Source organism: Thunnus thynnus, chromosome 10, assembly GCF_963924715.1.
Source record: "Thunnus thynnus chromosome 10, fThuThy2.1, whole genome shotgun sequence".
Classification (NCBI taxonomy): Eukaryota; Metazoa; Chordata; class Actinopteri; order Scombriformes; family Scombridae; genus Thunnus; species Thunnus thynnus.
The window spans coordinates 10,314,268-10,339,860 of record NC_089526.1 but is presented as its reverse complement, the minus strand read 5'-3'; the positions used below and the strand labels follow the sequence as shown (position 1 = coordinate 10,339,860).

The 25,593-nt window shown below is 38.7% G+C and overlaps 1 protein-coding gene across 4 annotated transcripts in view; it reads right to left on the bottom strand.

Annotated features, from left to right (window-relative positions):
• LOC137191070 (mannosyl-oligosaccharide 1,2-alpha-mannosidase IA) overlaps positions 1-25,593 on the bottom strand; it is a 200,154-nt gene that overhangs the window by 48,536 nt on the left and 126,025 nt on the right. For all 4 annotated transcript variants that reach the window (XM_067600887.1, XM_067600888.1, XM_067600885.1 and 1 more), the window contains one exon: positions 13,902-13,982. In XM_067600887.1, the coding sequence (XP_067456988.1) occupies positions 13,902-13,982 (81 nt within the window). The remainder of the gene's footprint in view (positions 1-13,901; positions 13,983-25,593) is intronic.

The following is a 25,593-nucleotide window of genomic DNA, read 5'->3' as shown; positions in this document are numbered from 1 at the left end:
AATCAGCTAAAATGGAATTCAATAAGACAGACTTTGTCTTCTCGACCAAATTGGGCTGTTTTTCATATTGTTGTCAAGCTGCCTCTGTGGAAATATTGCAGCTTAAATTTTCCTCTTGACCCAAAATCCATTTTGAATCAACTTAGCTGTCAATGATCTTTGCTGTTCTGCTCAGGCTTGTTTGCTGTGAGGCTGCGACCGCCCCGTCCGCTGTTCAGACTCCGCTATGTGACATTGTGTTGATGTTTCTGGAGTGTGGGACATCATATTCAATGTGCTGCACCTTTCATATTTGGTGAAGAGTTGTTGTTTTGTATACAAACAATACTTGCACACAAACACATACACAAAGATGCACAAACACACGCTGGCACACACGGTTATCTCTCTCGCTCATGTTTAGAGAGGCCACCACCCAAACCAGTTCCATGGGGTGTTGTTTTGAATAAAAAGCAGTTATGGCCAACACTAGCTGAATTTAAAATACCTTCTTGGCAGTATGAGCCATGGTGTGTGTTGTAGGGCTTGAAAAAAAAAAAAGCTATCAATTTAAATTTCCATGTTTCTCTATTTCCTTTCAGCTTCAACAAAACAATAAGCAAGACCTCTGGCAAAACTTAAATTCACTGTCAGTTTGGCTGTCAGCTCTTTTTATATATCCTAATTTCAAACTTGGTTTTGTACTAGCTTCTACACAAATCATCAACTCACCCTGAATTAACAAAAATATGGATAGACATTTTGGCAAAGAAACAAGCTCAGATGCTACAGGCTTTTAAATCTATCTTTATGTAAACGTTGGTTACTAACAAAGGAATTTCTTTTATCTTTTTACTCAGACTGCAAAACTACACGATCTGTATGCATCACTTAGTCTTTCAACCTCTACAGCAACAAATCAGCCACCATGCCCACCACGCACACACTCTCTATTTCCAGGAAGGCATTGATTGCGGCCAAAGCCATCAGGATCAATACTTTCACAGTTAAAAGCCAGCTCGTTGACCCCTTAAATAATCCTGTGTAGCGTACTGAAGCAATAACGGGGCCCCCTTGTACTAAATCAAATTCCTGTGTCTTTGAAGACTTCCAAAAGCAATCCTTGTCGTGGGTGAAAAAGTACATTTTTAAAAAAATAAAACTTCATCATGGCTGACTTTTAAAAAAACAAACAAAAAAAACCACAAACTATTTTTCCTCAACATTTCTTGGGGTCTGTTGTCAGTCAAAAGTATATTTTGAATACATGGATTTTGTTTAAATGTCTTCAGTACAACCTCGGAGGCAGGGAAAGGCTCTTTCTTCGCTTTAATTGCTGATAGACAGAGAGGAGCACTGAAGCTTATAAATAAGGCCTCGGGGCTGTGAGCTGTGCCAAGTCTGAATGAAAAGGCCTGGATGCCACAAGGCTGACATCATTAAGAACAGCCTAATGATCCCCTGGATTTGATTTGTTTGGCCTGTGTCGTGTCCTTCCTGACTGGCATGACTTGTGAAAAAAGAAAATAAAGCACCAAAGTTTCAGCAGTCTCTCAACAGGGTTTCTATTGAGGTTTGGGCTCATTTGGGCTGGTGCCAAAGCTCTCCCGGGCTAAATCCAATTACTCTGGCGAGAATGTTATGTACTGCTAAAGAAAGACTAATTGAAGGGTTTATACAAGAAGAAAACTAACAGACTGATTGAGCGAAGGTGGGGATACATCAAGGGCAACAATATACAGGGGGAAAAAAAAAAAGCTCCTGTGTTTTTCTCGCAGCGTAAAAACACTATTCGCATTCTTAATCATGTAATAATTCAAGTGGTAACAGAAACGTATCCTTAGATGCTCAGCGTGGCTGCGGGCTTGGCAAACAAGCTGGTAGCTTATTGTTGAGTGACAGATTTATTCAGTGAGTGAGTTATTATTAGCCAACTGTACAAGACCCAAACAAATATTAGATAAGCTGCACGCTCTGATGCATATAACATTTGAACAAGCGGTAATGTAAGATGTGTTAGCTGCTGGTTATGAGATGTTGTTCTTGTGTGCCTCTTAATTCCATAATAAAACTGAAAGGTGTAAGAGGGGAGCGGAGCACAGTTATTTTAACTCTGCACAAATGGGATTAGGTGTTTGTACACAGAGCAGAATGGGGGTTTGGGATAGGGAGCTTTCCTTTTTTACGGTTAAGCCTGCAGCGGGGACTACGGAGCGCGGCAGGTTACTGTGTGATTATGATGATCCACTTTGATCTGAGGAAATGAAATTTCTTCTAAGACCACTTTTCGGTTCTTCAGCGAAAGGAGACAAACAGATAAAATGCAGTAACACGGGGAGCAGAACACACACACACATGCATGAACATGATACAAGCTCTCAGGTATGAGTTCGGGCTCTTTTACACTTCTTGTGCTAATTTATTTTGCCTGACTCCAGCATAAAAAAAGTTATTGTAATGCCAGAATTATGAATACTATTACTAGGCTTTGTGTGAATGGATTCCAGTTTTCATTTTGCAAAGCAGTGAATTCCTTAATTAGCTACCACTTGCAGGAGGCAACCCTCGCGGTATTTAGAAAACGCTGAAAAATGAGTAAATATGACACGAGAGTGAGTTTCAATCAAATGGTCCTGCCAGTTCATAAAGCCTGCAGGTGCTGATACTTCAAAAATTTAGATTATTGAGGAAAATTATTTATATCCCAATCCAGTTGTGACACCATAATTAAGAGACAGAGCGTACAATCAACAGCTTGACCTCCATATTGAACTTTTATGAACAAAAAGTGATGAAGACCAGTTCCAACTAAGCTGTGAGCCAAGATATGTCTCTCTCAAAAAAAAAAATCATACTGGAAACAACCACTTCAAATTTATTTTAAGTGAAACTACTGTATATTTCAAATGGCAACATCACAGCATTTATTCTCTTAAATCACTGAAGGAGCCAGTCCTTCCTCGGCACACGGTACTTGTCATGTGGACATATTCAACATCATCTACACGATATATCATCTCCATCTTTGATTTCGCCACCTGCACTGGCTAACCATGCATCTTGCATTTCACCCAGACCTCATTTTGCTATTTTTCTTTGCCTCTCAGCACAGTTTATGTAAGAGGCAGCCAGCACAATGGGGGATGGGCTGTCAGAAAAGGCACCATACCCTTCACTGGCAGGAGAGTGTATCCCTGTCTCTCCCTAAAGGATGGCTGAAAAGTGATCCTCTCCGTGCATGCACTCTGATGAATATCAGTGCTCGCTGCAGCACTGAGACTCAGGTTTATTCAATTGGCTCCCCATATACAATAACTGACTGTACTATGAAAGAAAAAAAAAATCACCTGGCAAATTTATTTTCCACTACAACCCAACCCTTTCCACTGGGAAGCACGGTCACAGCAGGGACGATGATATAATATCTCTGTTGCTGGGTGCTGCAGCGGGTGATGAGAGAGAAATTACAGTAGCAGACAGGCACAAAGCACCATAATTGGCTGCTTGAGTTCAAATATGAAAGTTATCCATAATCAGACCTAAACTTGATTTATGGGCTGCAGAATCAGATGATTAAATTCTGAAAAAATATTGTTTAAATTACTTTGCCAGAACTGAAACCTCATCAAGAAGATGCTGCAGATATCAGAGTTAAAACTGTGGGGAGACATGAGTTTGCAAAATGTAACGTGAAACACTTTGGAAGCAAACAATGCATGTGAAGTGAAGCAGGGCACAATTAACACCAGCCACCAGCCAAATGCTGGTAAAATATGCAAGTGGCTGATAGATTTGCTTCACTCACCGGTCAAAAAAACAACGTTATCTGCAATCAACAATGGTTGAATGGCTGGTAAAATATGAACATTTAGCCTTTGGCCAATATACAAATCTGCAAGAAAGAACAGACAAAAGTCCAAGAACACAGTTCCACCAAGCTGATAAAAACAGATGGAAAAAAAAGTAATAGCTGCCAGGTGCCTCAGCAAAAAATTAATTCAGATCACATTATTTTTTGTGAATCACTGGTACACAGTAAAAAAAAAAACAAGCACACAGTCAGTGCTGCATGGTGCAGGTGCATATGACCTGGTAGCTGACATTTGGGTAACACTGTGGCCAGAGGTGAATGGTGCGACTACAGTGTGGTTGAAAATGAGGTCAAAAAAAGCAGAGAGTGGTCAACTGTGTCAAAAGCTTTTGTTAAGTCAATAAAAAGAACAGCAAAGTGTTTTTTTGTTATCTAATGCTGAGACTATATTGTTAATAACTAAAGAAGTAGCAGAAATAGTGCTATGCTTAGGGCCTGAAGCCAGACTGAAATGGAGTTAGTGTGGAATACGTGGATAAAAATGATTTCTACTGTTCATTAACAAGTGACAAGATAGTTTTGAGATTGGACGATAATTATTTAATTCAGATTTACCACCACCTTTATGGCGAGGAAGAACATAGGCAGTCTTCCAAACTAAGATTGATGCCAGAGGCAATGCTAAGATTGAAAATATGAGTTAATATATATATATATATATATATATTCAGAAATTAGCTATGCGGATGATTTCAAAGCAAATGGTTCCAGTTTGTCATTACTCCTTGATTTTCGCGCATCAATATTGCATAAAATGTCAGCTACCATCCTACTGGAGACAGGAGATAAGCTAAAGGAGTAGTTTTACTTCAGCAGTCGTATTAAGGAAGGATGATCTATGTTCTTCCAGACTACCGTTGGGACCAAAACTAAGACACAAAACTGACAAGACGATTGTTAAAAGCACATTACATGTCTATCAGTTATCTAAGTTAGGTCATTAACAAGATAGGCAGGTAGAATTGTTAGAGGTAGATTTGACTATTTTCCAGAACTTACTGGGGTTATAAGAGGAATTAGTAAAAGAGTGCAGATAATAGTCAGTTTTGGCTTTTTCTGACAGCAGCTGTGCACTGATTCCTCAACTGTCTACAGGCGAGCCAATGACAAGTGTCTTTGTTGCGCCTAGCCAGAGCCCATGCTTTGTTTCTGGAATAAAATAAGGTAGAACGCTCTGCAGTGAACCAGGGGTGCATGCTTATCTGAAACTGAGTTAAAAACATTGGTAAAATAACTTAAAGCTTGTTCAGGATCAGAGATTTTGAGAGTGTCAGTGATTGGACTGGAGTAAAGGTCACGTAGAAAGCCCTGGTCAATGTTTTTGAAGTTTCTTCTGACCACTATGTGTGAATTATTTTTCCTCCGTTTCACATTTCTAATGCAAAGAATCGGGCAATGGTCACTAACACCAAGGTCAAAAACACCACAAGGCAGAAATATATAATATTTCTCTGGTCTGTTTGTTAATATTAAGTCAACTATGCTTGAGTTGGAGGAATCATTCAGGTTGGTGAGAGTGGGATGTGAAATTAAGACTTTAAAAAAAAGTTCTTTAAGATTAATAGATGCCAAGGTAAGCCAGTCTAAATTGAGATCACTAAGGATAATCACCTCATGATCAATCAATGGTGCAAATAATTCATTCAGTTTTTCAAGGGCTTCTGAGGGGGCAGAAGGAGGTCTGTAGACACCAATTACTATTACTGAATTATTATGCCCCAGATCAATTTTCAAGGAAATAAATTCAAAATATATAGGAATTGAGACTGAAGTCAGCTCAAGTACAGAGAGATGATTTTACATATATTGCTACACCACCTCCTCTATCTGCTCTGAATTTATTAAAACCACTAAAAGAAACTGATTATCAATCTTTTTACAACCAAGTCTGTTAAAATCATAACATCCAGATGAATTTGAGATAATAGGATACTTAAGTGATCATATTTGTTATGACTTAGTAAACTACGTATATTCAGATGTAAGAAACCAAATCTATTTCTAGCCTTAAAATCCTGCGGATTATTTAAATTAGCATGTGACGTGACGAGCGGAGAGGACCCAGAAGTAATCGACTTTAGAGCTGAAGTCAGGCGATTTTGAGGCTGAACTCCTGGGACACGCACCAGATTGTCTGAATGCAAATCTCACCAGGCATCTATAAGCGATTATCACAGGGATACTGAAAATGTCTGTGCCTGGTCCGAGTCCGATAGGAAAGTTACCAATGTTAGATAGAGACTAGGACCCGAGGAATCCTTCACACCACCACAGCACTGCAGCCTCTTATCTGACACTCCTCACACTTCGATGTAGTCGAGTTTACAGTTTTCAGCAGAGTCCCAAAATTTCAATCATGCACAGACCTGGGTGTGCCCAAAAAAAGTGAAACTTCATGGCTGATACACAGTCCACACTGTGCACTACAAAATACAGCCCAGATAGTTGAATTAATAATTTAATTCTCTATATTAATTCAATAAAATGTTCAAAAACGTTTAAAACAAATTCAGTTTATCATAATTTAAACATATAAAATATACAAAAATAAAGGAAATGTCAATGCAACCCGTTTTGATTTAAGCAGCATCACTGCAGAAACTGTCAGGGGAGTTGGAAGTTTTCTGGAGGCGCTGTAAGAACGAGAGACGCAGAGAGAGAGGAAAAAAAAGAAAAAGAGATAAAAACAGACATGCAGGCACATGTACAGAGACAGATCATTTTCATATTCTTCCTGCATATCAGGTTGTGATTGAGTCTTAAGACATACTGGTCGACATTAACTCTGTTATGAATATCAATTTGTTCCGCATGATCTTCTCAAGCAGGCGAGTAAAGGTCAAATCATTCAGTCTAAGAACAAAACTTGGTTCCTCTGCTAATGCATGCAGCACACACTGCAACCTAACATGACAACAGAGCTTCTCTCAGCACTTAATGATGTGACTTAATAATGCTGTGAGAGAGAGAGAAAAACATGAAAATGGAGAGAAATAAAGAAAAACTGAGAGGAATTTACAATATATTGCGTTGTTCTTAATATCTGTGATATTCATATGTGTGAGCGCTCTACTGTGTTATCTTCTTAATGTCTTATGACCCAAAATAAAACCATATTTGGAGACTGAAGTGGATCAAACAAATTAGAGGGAAAAACAACGTGGACTAGTGCAAACACGACCTCTAAAAAACCACATTGTCTCACAAAGAAACATATAAAATTCTGGTATTTAAACGATACCACCAGGTTTTAAAAGGAAACCCACAGGCCATAAAGACAGATTGAAGTTTGTGAACTTTAGTAGAGTAAAAGACAAAGCCTGAAGTGCCAGAGTTACTTAATGTTGATCTCTTCGGCTCTGCAGTAGAAAAGGTTAGAGCTGTGGCCCTTGCATGTTTCCCAAAAGTTCACAAACATGCAAAAGAGGTGGACTGAAGACCACTAGCCCTTGATTAAATGGTTCCCTGCTTATTGCCCTGTGTTTGCTGGAATGTGCCAGGAATTTTCACCCTGTCACCATCCTTCTTCCTCCTCCTCTTGTATTTGTCTTCCTTCTTCTTCTTCTTCTTCTTCTTCATTTGTCTTGCTTGTTCTCCCTCTCTGCCTATTTGCCTCTCCACTCTCTTCCCTTCACTCTCCTCTCCCATCTGTCTGTCTTTCTTCTTCACCGCCTCTGTGCATCTTTCATGGGCAGAAATAGTCCGTCACACATGGGAGAGGACCAATTACATGGGGAGTCTAGAGGCCCTTCCCCAGAAAAACTGGAATTTTTAAAAATATATTCCTCCAATTCCACTTAATTTGCCATGGTCACGTTCCTTTGGTCACACAGAATGTAAATTAGAAAGTGAACAATTCGCCCAACTCAGATGATGATCTGAATCAAAATGTTTGCACACTATTGAAATATTAAAGATGTTGTAGAAGTTTATATATCAGCAACCAATTCATTTTTACATGTTTATATTATAGTTTCTTGAGCTGTTTGTTCTACATTGTTTCCTCTACGAAAGCCTGTTTATGTACCACAGTATATATCTGTTGTCATATATACCTTAACCACAGACTAACTCTTGCTACATATTCTGTATACCTTTTATGATGCAGTCAGTCTGTTTATATGTATAAATAAAACATGTACATGTGCACCCACCTGTCTATCATGTACGAGAGGGACTGACAGCTGTCTATCATCACCTGAGACCGGTCTGCTGCAGGATTCTACTTCTCTAAACAGCAGGAGAACTGCAGCTGAAACCTCCATAATATGAAGAGAAAACTCATATTCACTCATACACACTCAATCTAAATTGTATTTGGCTGATGGATTCCCACTGGCCAGACAGCCAGCAGTCTGAATGCAAGAACTCTGCCACTAAAAAATGACCAATGTGTCCACAACATTTTAAAGGGTAATTTTCAGTATTTTCACTTTGACCTTATACTCTTATTTAAGTTATTTAAGGGAGAGTGACTATACTAAACTATTGCACTGCCATGTTACATGCTGGCACATACACACTTGTACAATAAGGTCAACTGAGAGCTAGATTGTAGGAAAGAAAGTACATTTTCATAGAGAAAAAGCACATTGGATCAGGGATGTGGTCTCTACCATAGACCAGCAGGTACATACGCAGTCTGTGATTTTTCAGGGTTAAAAAGAGGAACCGAGTGTCCTTGTGACCAAATACCCAACGACAAAGTCCGTAGTTTGAGTGGCATCTTCACAGCTAATTCTTACAGATAGTCCTGACTGGCAAAGGGATTCTTTAAAGCTAATGTTTCATTTAGGCCGCTGCCCTTCTCCTGGAGGACTGTGAAGCCAAGTTGTTAAAAGCAGTCAGCTGAATTTATTGTTCTCAGTCCTTAAACTTGCGGCTTGTCTTTAACCAGAACAAAAGGTGTCAGTGAACTCATTTATTACTGAGCGTTGAATGTGTGAAAATATGGGTTCTTTCATTTTTCATCACATTTATTGGCAAAAGTAAGTCTATGAGCCTTTAATTTAGTGCTGTTTTCCATTTTTTTTCTTTTACAGTTGAAATCATATATAAATGTAATGGAAAATAATGATTTATTAGAAATAATTGTAGATGTTTTTATCTGATCTATCAGGTGAGGCCTTAACAATTTCATCTGTGATTTAGAACTTTTAACCTTTGTATCCCCAAATGATACCTTCTAAAAAAAGTAGCCCTGCATAATTATACTAATTATACTGTTTAAGTGAATATCATGGTATCATGGCATCAGAGGGGATGGATTTGTTTTCTTTGAACAATGTATCAGATTCACATGCACTCTCACACTTGCTGATGAATATACTCCTCACCTCTCCTCATCCCCCTCTCCCACTCTTCGTCTCCTCTTTCCTCTCGCTGATGAACATATGAACACACTTCTTTCTTCTCCTCTGCCGGCTGCTGCCTCCCTCTCTCCCTGCTGCTTCAACTCAGCCCACAGGCAATTTTCACACAAGGCTGTTGAATACATTTCCTACCGCCCCCCCTTTTTTTCCCCCCTTCACTGTTCTCTGCTCTTGCAAAGGGAAGAGGATCAGACCACAAGGTCTCACCATCACATACATTTGTATGTATATAAACGGACACTGACAAATGAAACGCATACACGCCGTGCACACGCAGGGCTGCACGTGGGCATGCAGTGCACACACAAGTAGTGGAGAAATTGAGGTTGAGTTCACGTACAAACACGCGTGTTCTTATATGGAGGTGAAAGAAGGGGCACATAGAATATGCAGCAGTACCTGAAAAGACACATGCTCATACATGTATAAGGGACACAGACCTTCACACAAATGAATTCAAATAGAATCCACTTCCAATGATTACATACAGGAGCTGAGCATAAGTATATGGATATAAGAGGATATTTGAGTGGGAAAAAAATACATAAATGCATAGTATATTACAGTATATTTTGTATTGACAACAATTTTGTTACTCCATTAATTGTTTATGTCACTTCTGAAGCAAAAATGCCAACATTTACAAGGTCCAACTTCACTTTTGTTGACAATTTTGTTGATTTGGGACTGTTAGTCAGGCAAACAAGCAATGTAGGTGAACAGCTAGAGTATGAAGTGAGCTAATCTGACGTCCAATAAAGGTTGAAGACAGAAGTTGGCCTCTTAAGTCTTTACTGTGAGCAATTGTAATACCGCATTTAACAAATTCAGTGCCACTGATTACCAATCACAAAACTATGAGATTCCATAACAAGAGTTAGACCAAAGATATTGTAACCAGACTGATCTACAGCCATGCTAGCAGCTCTGAGATACTGTATTTAGTGCTTTGAGCCCAAGGCTGACATCACCATGCTAACATGCTCACAATGACAACGCTAACATGCTGATATTTAACAGGTATTCTATGTTCTCCAGAACAAAGACAGGAAAAAAGGTGGCCCTCCATAGTTAAGAAAAAAAAAAAATCACCTCACGTATAGATCTGTCAGATAAATTTATTCACCATCAATGGGTTGACAAATCTGCTGACGTGTTTCGGCATAAAGCCTTCCTCAGAGCTGTTTACATATGCTCCTTTATTCTTGACTTTGTTCTGGAGAACATAGACTGTTTTTTTTTTGAAGGCAGAGTACTTGACTGAATTTCAGTGCACCTGCCTTCTCCTATGAACTATTTCATAGATATTATCATGTTCAGCATCTTAGTTTAGCATGTTAGCATGTAAACCTTTGCTAATTAGCACCAAACGCAAAGTACAGTTGAGGCTGATGGGAATGTTGTTAGTTTTGCAGATACTTTGTCATTAACAAAAGAATGAAAATATTAAAAATTTGACCTGGTGATGGCGACAGATGAAAAGTTATGTCATGTCAATGTCACAGCAATCCATCCAATAGTTGTGACGATATTTCACTCAAAGCCATAAAGGTGAACCTCATCACATTATTTACAGTTATAGTGAAGTGCAATAACTGAACTGGTTGCAAATAGAGTGAACCACATCCTCCAGTTTCCAGGTTTAAACTCCGAAGGACACGAGTTTGAAACTGGTGTACTCCGTATTGAGAAAGCTTCAACTGCTACAGTACTGGCAGAGTTGTCACCTTTGGGCTCTGGGAAACTATTATGGACATTTTTACTATTTTCAGATATTTTCTAGAGTGAACAATTAATCGTAGAATTATCAATAGAGAAATCAGTAATGCAAATAAGTGTTACAGCCCTAAGTTACGGAAAAAAATGGACATTGCAGGTGGGTATATAACAACACAACCTACAGTAAATGCCACTTCTGTCAGAGGCATTTGGCCTGGCCAGGAGTGTGTGATGGTGAATGATGAAAGAGCAGCAAATGGAGCAGGGGGAACTGCGACTAGACCCGTTTGAACCAGACGTTTAACCCGAGGACCACTTCCATAAAGACTAACCATGATTCTTCCGGGGCCCCAAGAAAACATACACATAAACAGTACATACACTCGGTCAAAACAACAGGAGGTTATTAATGATCAGGTGTTGCACCAGTTCTGCTCCAAGCACTTCTCCTGCAAACTGCATCCCGCAAGGAGCCATAATCATCACCCGCTCCCCGGCAATCATTTACGGCGGCACCAGCTGCCCAATGTCCTCTGGTCAAACTGGATCCACAGTTTCATAATAGTCCACCACATTGAATCTCAGGTGATTTAAGTCTCTGCAGCAGCGAGAGACCTTCAATCTGCCAGTTTTATCATGCGGATGGAACAGCAGACTCCTAGGAAGAGACCCTAATGGGGGAATTGAGGGTAGGGGGATCAGGTAGCTATAAATCTCACACTCAGGGACCCTTCACAGAAAGCACACAAGTGAGCCATGTGATGGATAACTGCGCCGCGGTAAAGGGTATTGATACGTCCGTCAGGAAACTGAGACAGTGTGCTCCATCTCCGGGGAATGATAGCGTAATGTAAACACCGAGAAAGTCCATAGGAAAGAAAACTCATGGGAAAAGGCACCGCAGTTGTTTGAATATAACAACAGAGACGGAGGGTGATACTAACCAAATCGACGAGAATGTTTTCAGTGTGGTGAGACGAAGAATTGCAGCAACAACATGAGGTAAAATAAAGACAAGATCAAAAGGTGTAAAGGTAGCTGTTGTCTCTTTTTTACAGATTTTCCTCACCAAGACTAGTTGGCTCTAATGTACATGTTTGACACAACAAGATAAGAGCAAACTTCATGGATAATACACTCTATTATTGCTTTGCGCACTCGCTCACACTCACATTAGAAAATGTCATTATCAATGCCACATATAGAAATTTCCATGGACCGGTGAATAAAAAAGAGGCACATTTTCTGCATGGCATTAATGGCACACAAATGTGGGATAATGGATTCAAAAATATATTCAGCTCCAGCAATGTATTCATATTTCACTCATCCAGCTGCAGTGGACAATTTTTATACAGCTCTTCCCTAAACTCGCCCGGCCTGCAAATCAATGTCCATTAAACAGACTGGAGTGTTCATATGTTACTGGATACGCTCTCCATTAATTTTGCTTCTGCACAGATTTCAGCCTCTTCGACTGGGTGGCGTTCAAACCAGTAGAAGTACAGTGTACAGTATGTGTACGCTCCAGGAGGCTGCTACAGGCAGATGCTCATTACGGTGACATGCTGACCTCCAGTGATTTCACAATATACTGATAATGAACTGGACCATTTGTGATGTGTGGTTGATGCAGGCGATTTCTAAACCTTTATTTAGCCAGCCAAGGTTTAGCGAGCACTCGCAGTTCTTTTTTGGCGAGGCCGTGCTTCACACTTATAAAGTTTCACAGCTTCACACCTGGAAGCGTTCCATCGTAACCGCAGGCCTTTTACACTTCTTCACTGCCACTGACTGTGGCTTCTTCAAGGACACAACTGTGGTAGTTCTTCAAGCAGAGAAAAGCTATTCTCAGTCACTTTGCCTCTTAAATTAAACCAAATGACCTCTCAGTTCTAAGCCTGCTTGTCTAGCCTCTGAGCATTGTCACATTAACACTTAATTACATACTATACTGCAACAATAAGGCAGAGACAGCAGATTTGAACTAATGTGTACTTAGGGATGATTATTTTAAGCTTAAATAAAAAAAAAAAAATGCCACAATTTATATGAGATGGAGCAAAAACACTTAGGCTCTAAAAGCTCAAATTTATAAAGACGTTAAGTCCTGTAATGGCCTTGTTTATGCAAGGTTATTTAATCCATCCTACACTCTTAAAACACTTACATGCCATACATTTTACAATGATTGACATTTCTTCCCTTTCTCCTTGTTAGATACATATATAAGGAAGCGGGAAGGTTACTGAAATTAATTCGATTTCTTTGAATTTTCTCTGTATTCATAGCTGGAAAAATATGAAAGCAGCTGGAAGTTGGATATACTAAAACATTCAATATTCAAATGTAAATAAAACATTTAAATGACAGAAAAAGAACATTAAAATGTAAAATTATATTGAACTTGTACTCCACTGTTTAAGATTCTGAAATCAAAATAAAATATGAGTTTAAAAAAATTATAATTCGACTTAAATTTAAAAAAATAAATAAATCAGAACTTCGCTTTTTATCTGCAGTGAAATCTCTGTGGTTCAACGATTCACTCTGTTTCTACTATTTAGAGGAACTCTTGCACATAATCAGCAACTCATTTGGTTGTTAAAACAGGGTCTTTGCTATTAAACTATAGGGAACACAATGTTTGGATGTGTGCAGACATAAAACCAGGTGAATACTGGTTTAAACTTCCTCTTCAATTACCATTTTTTTTCTTTTTTTAAAGTGAAACTCGTTAAATAAGAAAAAAATGCTGTATCTATACTGTACAGGCGATGTGAAAATGCCAGCGAGCTCATTTTATGTGGGCACTGTGATGACACATTAACACACGCACACATACACATATTCACTCACAACGTAGCCTGTTCATCATTCAAACTGCGGGGCTGGTTGGGAAGAAAGGAAGCAGCGGATCTCGCTAGAGTAGAGGGATAAGAGACATCTATTAATCTTACCTCCTCTCCTGTCAGGTAGTAGGCTGACAGCAACCCGCCGACGTAACGGATGTTCACCTCAAAAAGCGATGCCTCGCCATTCTGTTGAACCAAAGAGATCACATTGTCAAATGTCATACTCAGCCATAGCATAAGTCAGTGATAAAGCAGCACAGTGGTGTTAATAGAAAATAATTATCTCCTGCAGTCTTCAGAAATATTTTTTTTTTTTAAAAAGAGAGGAATTAAACTCAAGAATTCTGTTCAGTGTAGTTCTGCAATGTACATGAGGAGCATCTGTGAGCATCAAATCTTTCAGACTCATTTCCACAAGAACCAGAAGTGCCAAATGATAAATTACACCTTTTATTACCTGTGGAGGAAACAGGGGGAAAAAAAGACTTTTTCTCACAAGAAATGACTTTGCATGGTGTTGTTCTGATTTCAGCAAGTTTAAATAGCTGAGATAGATGATGTTCAACCTTAGTCCTGCCTAAAAAAAAGGTGTTGATTGGAAACGATCATACAAAAGAGCAACACCAGACATTTGAAATATTTGAGATGTGGGTGTTGATTCAGATGTTGCAACCAGGTAAATACCAGAAATACTCAGGCACTGGGCAACAGTGGTTGTGATTAGCTGCTCATTTGTGTTCTGTAATGACAGCAGCAGACCCTGTACGTTGTAGAAACTGGTGTTAGTACTGTTTGAGGACCTTACGTGACAAGGCTGGTGATATTCTATACTTCTGTTATATTATCAACAAATACCATTTAAAATACCAAAACCAACAATGCAATTTTGTGAGTCTCAGCCTCATGTCCAGTGGTTCCTACTGAAGCAGTAAATCTGTAATGTATACTTTCATTTTTCAATACAGGCTAAATAATTTCCTGCATTTTTTTTTGGCAAACCATACTCATCAAAGACTAAGTACTGCATTTGTTGGGCCCTATTTTAAGCCATAGATTTGGTGTACCAGTGAGTATTTCCAGCAGCAGGACTGAAGGATGCAGGATCGACTCAAAAATAAACTAGAGTGTCTGTGTTCATGGTAACGAAGGAACGTGTCACTCAACGGTGGGACTCATTGATGTGGGGTTTTTTTCTTACAGTTTTGGTACAGAGGAAGAAGTTATATCAGAATTTGGCTATACAGAAAATACTTGTTTGTAGGATCAATTCATTGTTGATTTTGGCCTTGCATGGGATATACTGACAATAAGAAAACGACTGTTTGAATATCATCAGACTTATCTTATAACTGTGCACAGCAGTCTAAATGACATCAGACTTTTACTCAATAAGTTACTGAAATTACAAACTTTCTGACATCTCTTTGGGTATTATCCACACAAATACAATTTTCTAGTGAATCCCCATTACAACAGCAGATGTGGTTGCTAAGAGATATGATAAAACTACAAAACCTCTACTGCCTGAGTGATTGATTGATTGATTAACCCTATTATCCCTCTTTAGGATATTGTGGTGTACTGATAAGTATATGACAGTAAGGATGAATACAAGCCAATAATGTAGTCCAAGTGCAGCAAAGCATCACCAAAGCATCAATATCAATGTATTAGCGCCATCCAAACTGCTCTCATCTTACACTTTGCTCTGGTTTTGTTTTACATAAGCTGATAAATTTGATTTAAAACGGAGGGGTTCAGTATTTCTCTCAAGTAGAGACAGGTTGTCTGGCTGTTGATGGACACATCAGACACTGAGGGAATAAGACCGGTGAACTTCTGCTTATGAGGTAGTCTGTCTAACCGCCAGGCTCCCAAGCTCCCCATCCTCTCTTTGAAAGCCTGTTGTAATGGAGATTCACTCTCCAAAGAAATCAACCACTACTGCAAGGCCAGGCTCAAAAAGTCAGGCCAGAAAGTCAAAGTCATGTAATCAAGTTCCCTGGTGTTTTGTTTCCTCTTTTGTCTGAGAGTGTCTTACAACTGCTGGGCAATATCGATTAATGGAGAGTAAGTTTACTGGCTCAAGTTGAATTTTATTTAAACCCCTTTGCTGCTTTGCTGTATGTTTTTGAAACACCATCTGTAGCTTTTCTTTTTGTCGTTTAGAGTTTGAATTGGACACAGTAAGAACTTTTCTGTATCAGATCAGTCCAAGTTTTTTTTTCACAAATAACTAAACACAGAGAAATTATTTGACAGGTTTATTTGATTTATGACATAACTCTCAAATAGTGTCTGGGGCCTTTGTTTACCACAACTGTGGAGAGAATTGAACAATAAAGTAATGAGTTTTACTGATGGTAGCTTAACAGCGATCAATTGGTGAATAAAATCAATACTGTTAAAAAGAGCAATTCAGAGCAGCAGATTGGTAAACATGACATGACTCTGTTGTGGTACTGATGAAATAAATCTCGTGGAAATGTGCATTATGCTGGATTTACCATGTGAGCCGGTAGACTACGTTTAATTCCAACACCTCAATGATTTTTTACCCAGCCTCCATTAGCGACTGGCCTTTAATTGTAAAAATGTTTTTGCGGAAAAGAAGCGTATCAACAGTATAAGATGTCTTCTCCATTTAAAAATCCTCTCTTTTTAAACTACTTTAGGATTTTATATAATTACAGTATACAGTAGAGTGTGCCTCCTCAATTCTCTTACTATAAGTATCTAGTCCTAAGGTAAAAACAATCAGTAAATACCTGAATTACTGAGATCCCTTCACTTACCTCAAACATACTTTGCTATACTACATTTACTGCACTTGTTGGAATTGGAAGAAAATTTGAATATTCTCTTGCTTTGACTATGAAACCTTCCCAGAGGGTTAAATCAACAATAATTCCTAAATTATACCAGGAAGCCATTTCTGTTTGCCAACATTAAACGTATTTAGTCTATACTCGTTTCTAAATTAAATATAAAGTAAGAGGTAAAACTCCATGTGTCTCAATATGTCACCTAAATTATGGCCTCTTATGTCAGCTGAAAGTTGAAGCAGACTGGTACTCATTGACTTGGAGACCCATTGAGAAGGAAATTGCTATCTCAAGTGTGGATGATAAGGAATCTGTAATTGGGTGCCAGAGAGGGCAATTAGCTCTACTCTGAGGAATAGCATAGAGATGGAGAATCACTGGCATCTGTTCAACGGTATCATTTATCTCCATATATATCATCTCTTAAAAACATTTGTGTCCTTAACCCTCTTTTTGTATTATTATACTTAAAGTACTTTTTTGTCATATATATTTAAGACAGACTTAATCAGTAATTGGCATCAATGATCATCAAATGTGTTTGTCTCTTAAAATACATGTTAGATGATCTCAAAGCAAAATAATTGATGATTCACGTCAGCAACTTAACAATGAAAATAAAATTGACAAACTGTGTTCTTCAAAAGGAATAGTTTGGCATTTTGGAAAATAATCGTGCTTGCTTTCTTGCTGAGAGTTAGATGAGATGATCAATACTATTCTCATGTCTGTACGGTAAGTATGAAGGTGAAGCCAGAAGCCAGTTATCCTAGCTTAGCATGAAGACCATTGTGTTTACTTTTTTTTGTACTGATTAAACAAACAAGATATACTGTGTTAATTAGTGAGCTTGAGGTTGGACAAAGCCAGACTCGCTGCTTCCCTGTGCCCAGTCTTTATGCTAAGCTAAGCTAACTGTTTAGTTCAGCTACAGATAAGAAAGTGGTATCGATCTTTGAATCTTGGCATGAAAAATAAGCATATTTCCCTAAATGTCAAGCTTTTCCTTTAACACGCCTTGATCTTGTCATGTGTTATATAACTCTAAGAATCAGGTAATAACAGTGGAGTAGATGCACAACCCAAGGCGCCGGCGGCATCCCTGAAGTCAGCGGAACTGGTGACATCTCTTGAGACAAAGCACTGATGCCTCTGGCAGGGCGGCTGAGCCGAGCTGTCTTGCCAGCCCTGAAATGAGTGGCCCACTCAGTAATGGCAGTACGATGGCAGTGATTAGGAATGGAGTGTCTATTTATCACCAGTGATAGTGGCACTCAGTGAGACAGGCATGAGGCATAGTGAAGAAAGACAAGTAATGCTGGCAAAGGTTTTGCTAATCTGACTTTTACTTAATACAGGCCCCAAAAAAAAATCACTTACCAGGCTTTGTTTAAAACTTCCATTCATACAGATGCAATATTTGAATATCCAGGAAAGTGCATTTAGACGTAAAGCAAGCCTGCAGGCACAGTTTCTAATAAAATGGGTTTTGTTGATTTTTTAATCTGATGTATTTTTTTTTTTAGGAAGAACTAACGCATTGTTCCAGTGCAAATGGGGCAACCTTTCAGATTTGCATCTCAATTAAATCAACTAAAAAAGCAAACCCTGGGGCTCTTTGAACCCCACACTAAACAATACAACTTAAACTCACACTGACATAAATCAATTCAATCATCAAATCATAAGCAAGATATCAAGTAAGAAGATTAAAAACAATGTCAAGCCTTCTGAGAGGTTGTTTCCACATGAATAAATAAAAAAATATGCATTCATTTTTTAGCGAATGGAAGGTGAAGCTGAATAACTGCATATCAGATTGGGTTAGACTAACAGGGCTCAGGCTCACATTCGAACTGGTTTGATCTTAATGACGTTTGCCAGCGTAGGATTTTAATTTTTCACAGGTAAATTTGTTTTGTTCTTATTCATTAACCAAGTTTGGCTTCTGATTGAAACACAAAATAATAATAATGCTCAAAGCTATGTGTTCTTGAGCTATTAATTGGACAAACACATCCGGCTGATATGGGTAAATGGAAGATTCATCCCCCTTTACCTTGCATGAAAGAAAATACAAAATGTGAAACTTCTATTTGAGTTTCAGTGACTAATTAAGTTTCTCTGTATTGATGTAAACATAGAAATTTCCATCAGTCTGACAGCACAAAGTGATATTCATGATGGAAAAAGTAAATCAATGTAGAGCAGATCAAAGACAGTTATGGGAAATGTCAATATAAACCATTCAGTTTCATTCAATGCACTATTGCTTGGCCATTTACCCATCTCGTCTGAATGTGACGGTGCTATTTATCTCAGTTTTTGGCTACATTTAACATTTATTTATTTTCAAATTTCTTGCAAATAAATGATCAATCATTAGGAAATCATTCCTAAAACAGAAGGGAGTTTCACTGTGTGTTATCTATGAAGCTCTACTGGAAAAACTGCCTCACTACCTCTGCTCTCTGATCCCATTTAAATGCACTAATTATAGGGTCCTGTGACCCTATAGTAATTATAGAGTCACAGGACATTTTAAATTTAGATGTACTGCATTTATCTATGCTTGGAAAAACTGATTTTACCACTATACTTTTTACAAATGGAATGACATACAAAAACCTTGACATTAAAATCTTTTATTCCTTTTGGAGATATTAAAACATTGTACTCGCCACAAGTCTTTCTTATACGTAGAACCAATATACTGCACGTTTATTCTTGTGGTCTTAAAAAAGAGATATTTATCTTGGTCTGTTTAAATAAAAGATTACATTTTTATAAAAACACAACTAACTAAAAATCGCTAACACATGCTTCAGCACAGAGTTCATTTTAACTGTGCTGTGACTCCTCAAGGCACATTACAACATGGTGCAGCAACCATAACCGCTCTCCAGCAAGCATGACAAAGAAATACAGTAAAAAGAATAACACCTGTTTTTTGGGAGAGGGGGGGGGTTTACACTTTTTCGGTCTTGTCTCTGTTCACGGTGTTTAAGCTGAGGACCTCATTAGGAGGCAACACAAGGCTGTTAGAGTAAACACGGAAGCTCTCACCACCACCATTGCCACCAAGATGAAACTCTGCCTCCAGTTTCTCTGCCTATCTTCACTTCTCAGCCTGCTGGAGCATAAGGTGACTGAAGAGACTTTCTGAAGGATGATTACTGAACAAATATGGTGTTAGAACAAATCTGCATTGCAGTGTTGCATGTTTACAGTACAAACAACAAACGAATTAGAGATGAAGCTTATTCAATGCCAAGAGAAAACAAGCTGAGCTCTGTATGTATAGGATTTGACTGCATACATCTCCCATGCCGCCTCGTGTAGTTAATGCTATCATTTCCAAAAGGTAAGGTGATCACTTGGATGAAAATAGCCTCAAAATGCACAGGCAACAGGATACTGCATATAACAATGCTTCGAGTACTCAAAATATGCATGATACTGCAAGAAAAATCTGCATTTTAATTGTTTTGCATAATGTAATTGTTGCGCAAGATAAGCCACCGCAGAAACTAAAATAAAATAATGAGTGTAATGACTCGTTGGGTACATTGCTGCCGTACCTTGTAGGTGTTCTGCTTCACCAGTGCCATGCAATGTTGCTGACAGTGTTTGATGCTGGTTTCTCTGTTGATGAGTATTTCAACAGCCATGGCAAAGATTGCCGTCATACTCAGCCCAGATTTGCCTGGGACATAAGCCTGATTGGCATGGCCGCTGTGCTGCTGTGTGCCAAGGAGCTGACTAGACTGTTGCCCAGTGGTGTGTCCTGCTCAGATGCTAATGTAATGATTTACTGCTAATAAAGAGGCATCATTGTCACTGGGCAGATGACTCTTGGCGTCCCTGTGGTCCAGGTTTCAACTGCCATACATTTCAAAGCCAAATTAGCCTGATGTGACAGAAAAAAAAAAAAAACCTGATGAGCCAAGGCTAAAAATTAAGCAGATGATTGCCTCTCCTACCAGAACTGGTGATTCACACTTAAGCTGGGCTCAGACTACAGGAGTTATAAAATCCTGACCGATTTTGAAATTGGGTTGAATCACACACATAAGGAGAAACTTCACAGATGTTCTTCTCTCTAATCTCAAACATGCACACACTACAAGATTTGAAAATAATGGTGCATCACACACACTCTACTGGATATTATTGAGATTATCATGCCTGAGGGAGCAATGCACCACCTCATGTGATCTCACATGATCTCATTGGGAAGCAGATGAAAACAAAAAGGAGACTGACACGGTGCTTGCATGGTGGTAATGCTTTGCTTTTAGAAAAAACAAAAGCAGAACGCTAAACGAGTCCGGATGAAAAAATGGTTGGGGAGACGCGGTCAACACATGTGTCTGTTCTTCAGCAAGAACTGGAGGTCAGTTTTAGTCTGTCAACAGTAGCATGCTAGCTAACGTTAGCCTCACGGGCCAGAATGTTTACCTTTGCTTAGCAACACCCTAACGACTAACGTTAGCTTTTAACGCTAATGTTTAGCTAGCTAGTTCAAAAGCGATATTGTCCACTGTTGCAATGTAAAATTGTGTTGGTATAATGAAAATAAATTATTAGTGCTATTGTGAAAAAAAAAAGTGTCAACATGTTCCAGTTTCGAGGCAGGAAATGTAGCGACTTCTTATAGACTTGTCTCTCTCATTGGCTATTGTGATCCCGCTCGGAAAGCAGTGACGTAATCATCCAGATTTTTACTCCTAAATATCAAACATGTTTGATACGATGAGACGATGAGTCTGCGAGCAGTTCTGGAGGTTTAAGACTGGATCTGTAAACCCCTCACATTACCAGATAATCTGGGCCGAACATCAGCACCGACCAACGTCCCAGACCAGATATCTCTCCTTCGATTGTCAGGACGGGTGAATCGGGGATAAAACAGACCAAAACTCTTGTAGCCTGAGCCCGGCATTAGTGACTGTGATTTAACTTAACGTCGCTAATTAACATGGAGAAATCATGAAAGGGACCAATTAGATCCTGTTACTCTAATCTCTGTCTGTCTAGCACGCTGCATGCTCCAAGCTGCTGCCTCTGCTGAGACGAGCTTCCCAATGGTGCTCCGCTCCACCCAGCTACTTTCAGGACAGAAAGCTGTAGTTGCCTTTTTTTTTTTTCCTTTTCTTTTTATATTGTACAGTAATGATAGCCTTGATCAGCGTCCAAGCTGTGAGAGCAGTCTCCAACATTAGCATTAATGGCCACTAACCTCTGTAGCACGCTAGGAAGCCTTCACTGATGGAAAGGAAGCTCTTAACTTTATGCCAATAAAAAAAAAAAAAGAGGAGACCTCACAAATGATGACCCCACACAGCTCAATATTTAGGTTGGTGACATCAACCCAACTGCAAAGAGTGAGTGATAAGAACATTATGTTATTAAATTGTGTGATCAGAGTTTAAATAGACACAGTGTGGTGACACATTAGATAATTTCATTTGTGGATATCTGCATGTTCAAGATCGCTATTAAAATTTATACAACTGTTGTTAAAAGAGGCTTATCTATTAAAGACAACACCATCTATCATTACAGTATATTAGCATGTACCAAAAAAACTGACATTCCCATTTTATTTTATTATTCAGAGTAGTCTTTGGACCCACGCTGATGATACATAAAATAAATAAACTAATCAAAAAAAGGGGTTTATGTTGCGTTGAGTGAGAAGCTCCTTTAATTTTTTCAGCAACAATCAACAACATGGAGGAGGATGTGTCTCTTTTTCCAAAGTCTTCACTATGATAATTTTAAATGGAAAGTGACTGTTTTTTCAAATGGCATTTTAACTGACAGACATTAGACTGTAATGGTTATCAGTCGCAATACATCAGGTTTCTTTTTTTTTTTTTTTTTACTCGATTGCTCCACTCTTGTTACATTCCCATGATGCATTTTTACGAGCTGGGGTTAGTGAAGCTTCAGCGAATACCTATATTCCCATCTCAGACCAATAAACCCTGATTAAATGGTCCAAGCAGAGACGCATTAAGATAAACCAATAGCTAACGGTTTTGAATCTCATCAGGTATGTTTCACGTTTTATTTCTTTGATAACACTTATCTTTTAGAATCTGGTAATTAATCAGTAGCTAATGTCTCCCTAAACATACATCAACATGACATAAGAGAATGTGCTCTGTATCATAAACATCTCCACTAAATGCATTAAACTGTGAATTAACAGCCTGGTGAATAATTAATCAAATACTTCCTGTGTGATAAATTATAGCTGAATCACCACCCAACCTATCGCCCCTCCATCTTTTTTTCACACCCATCTTCTGCTTCACCTCCTTTAGAATATGTTAGAATTTATCTATCCGGATATGTCTATTTTCAGAGCTCTTCTCCAGCTTTTGATGCTCTCTCTATACATCCGTAGACACAAATACACACATGAAAAAACAAGAGCAGCATTCTGCGCGTAGGTCGCCGCTCTCTCTGGGGACGTGCAGAAACTCCCTACCGAGTGCTCTGTGATAATTTTGAGGTCTCGTGGGACTTTTCTACGCTCTCACTCTGCCGTTATTATACACCTCTTTACAGTCCATCTTCCCTCTTGCTGTCTCTGTGTGTAACTGTCTCTCATCATATACCTCCCACTGTATTTGGCCTCGCTGACTGAGCCACATCCTTCAACTGTGTCTCAGCAGCACTAGAAGCTGCTTGCTCCCAAGCTGTTGGGTGGGAAAAGAGGCATTCGAGCTGCTTAATGTTCCACTGAATTCACGCTGATATAATAAACGCACAGTTATGTAGATGAGGTCGTTAACTGAGCTAATTACTGTATCAATTATAAACATTTCTGTTTCAATATACTTGTCTTCACATGACTTCAGTGGTATAAGAATGAAACTCATAAATATCATCAGTGTCTTGTTTTAAAGTTACTAATTTTTTGGGTTGCAACTAACATTTGATTACATTAAGAATTCATCTGTAGATTTTTTTTTCATTTATCAATAAATTATTTACCCTGCAAGATGTCAGAAAACGGAGGACTATGAGTTTCTGAAGCTCAAGGTGAGGTCTTCGGTTTTGTCAGTGAACATCTCTAAACAATGTTGAAATTTTTTTTATTTCAAACATTTGAGAAGCTCAAGGTAGCAAATGTTTGGCTTTATTCTTTCATCTTTATCATCTTTAAATCTCTAATTGCTTCAGCGTAAATGTGTTTACACACACTGACACACAAACATCACCATTAAAACATATTGTTCACATGCCACAAAGTGTGGTAACGTGAAAAAAAAAGAATTATAAAAGACTTCAGTCCATAAACTGGAGCTGAAATGTGTCATCTCAGCTGAACCTGAATTAAATGATTTTTTTGACTCTGGGCAGCACAACAGCCTCTAAGCACAAAATAGACATTTTATCACTTAAGAAAGTTTCTATGGCTGAAGTTTTAGTGAAAATTTGCTTATTTTCACATTCAACAGACATAGCGACATCAGCATTCAAGTGGAGTGTTTATATCCAATATTCATCCTACATTTAGTATTATCTAAAAAGGAAGTATTATCTCTGAAACGATGCCTGCTGCATCTGGAAACAAACTTTGTTTAGAGAGGTGAGAATGAACCCAAACTACGAGCTGAAAGACACTGAAATGTTCTTTAGGGTGATAATTCTCTGTGGGTTTGTCACTATCAGTAACTACTTTCACACTACACAGTAATTTGACCCTCTGTTCATAATATGGATTATAGGGGCTTTAAGTCTGAACCTGCTAATTCTGTCTTCATAGTCGTAGCCAGAATCACATGTCAGCATGTGACAAATGAGTCCACGGGGACAAATTGCACGAACGACAGAAAATGTGCTGGTAAATATCGGTAATGATGAACCACCAACGCAAAATGTCCTTTGCCCTCCACATCCTGAGAGAGAATGTCAGCTCAGCTTGACCTCAGCTCTGGGGCACGCCGTCTTCACTGAAGCATCTCCCGGCACTATAAATGACACTATTTCCTCAGTCGTCTCCATGACTGGGAGCAAGTTGGGTCTCGTTTAGTGCAGACAGGAGGTCATTAGGAGGCAAAAAACAGCTCCACAGAGGTAAACAACAACCTTGCTGTAGGTCTCCTCGTTACCAACTGATTTTACTTTATCTTGTCCTCAAATGAGAGCATATATTTAAAAAAAAACAGCTCATTAACAACTGATTAAAGGCTCATATACAAACTTGGAGATATTAAGTACGTATGGCGGAATACAGATTTTCTCAGCGATGTCATATAATATTTAAGTATCTAAGTTTAAAACCTGCCACCATAGATATAAGTAAAATATCCAGTTATATGTTTGGTTGCTCAAAATATTTTAGGATAACAAACCTACACACGCGCTTCACATTTGCCTGAGGTGTATGCAATGTTGAACTCAGTCAACAACTTTTGCTTTGGTAATGATGCTAGAAATAGTAACCGATACATTTCTCTCCATTTCCAGGCGCGTTGTGGTTCAGTACACAAAATATAACGTTCGGTAGTTGCTGTGGGCAATTTTTGAGACGATTTCACAAACTTCCTCTCCCAAGTCTACTTTCTCACCCAACTTTCACTTCTGAGTGAAAAGAGTGTCTTGTGTAAAAGCCTGCAAGTAAACTGCGTATCTGAACTGACAGCACAAACTCTTTCTGGCCTCTGGGTGCAGCATCCTTTTGAGGTTTAACAGATTAACAGCAACAACAATAAGCCACGTATCTGTGCTCATTCTACCGAAAAGTCAATTACATCTAGATTATAACAGTGCTGATATAAATATACTTAAGCTATTTTCAATCTTTAAGCTTTATCCTGTTGCAAAGTTGATTTGAATGTAATGAAACTGCCACCTCGAGCTAATGCAGACATTTTCGTGCTGTATACAGACATCTCAAGCCGACAGAAGTGACTCCAGGGCGACGTGAGGGATTGTTTTTGTTCTAGGAT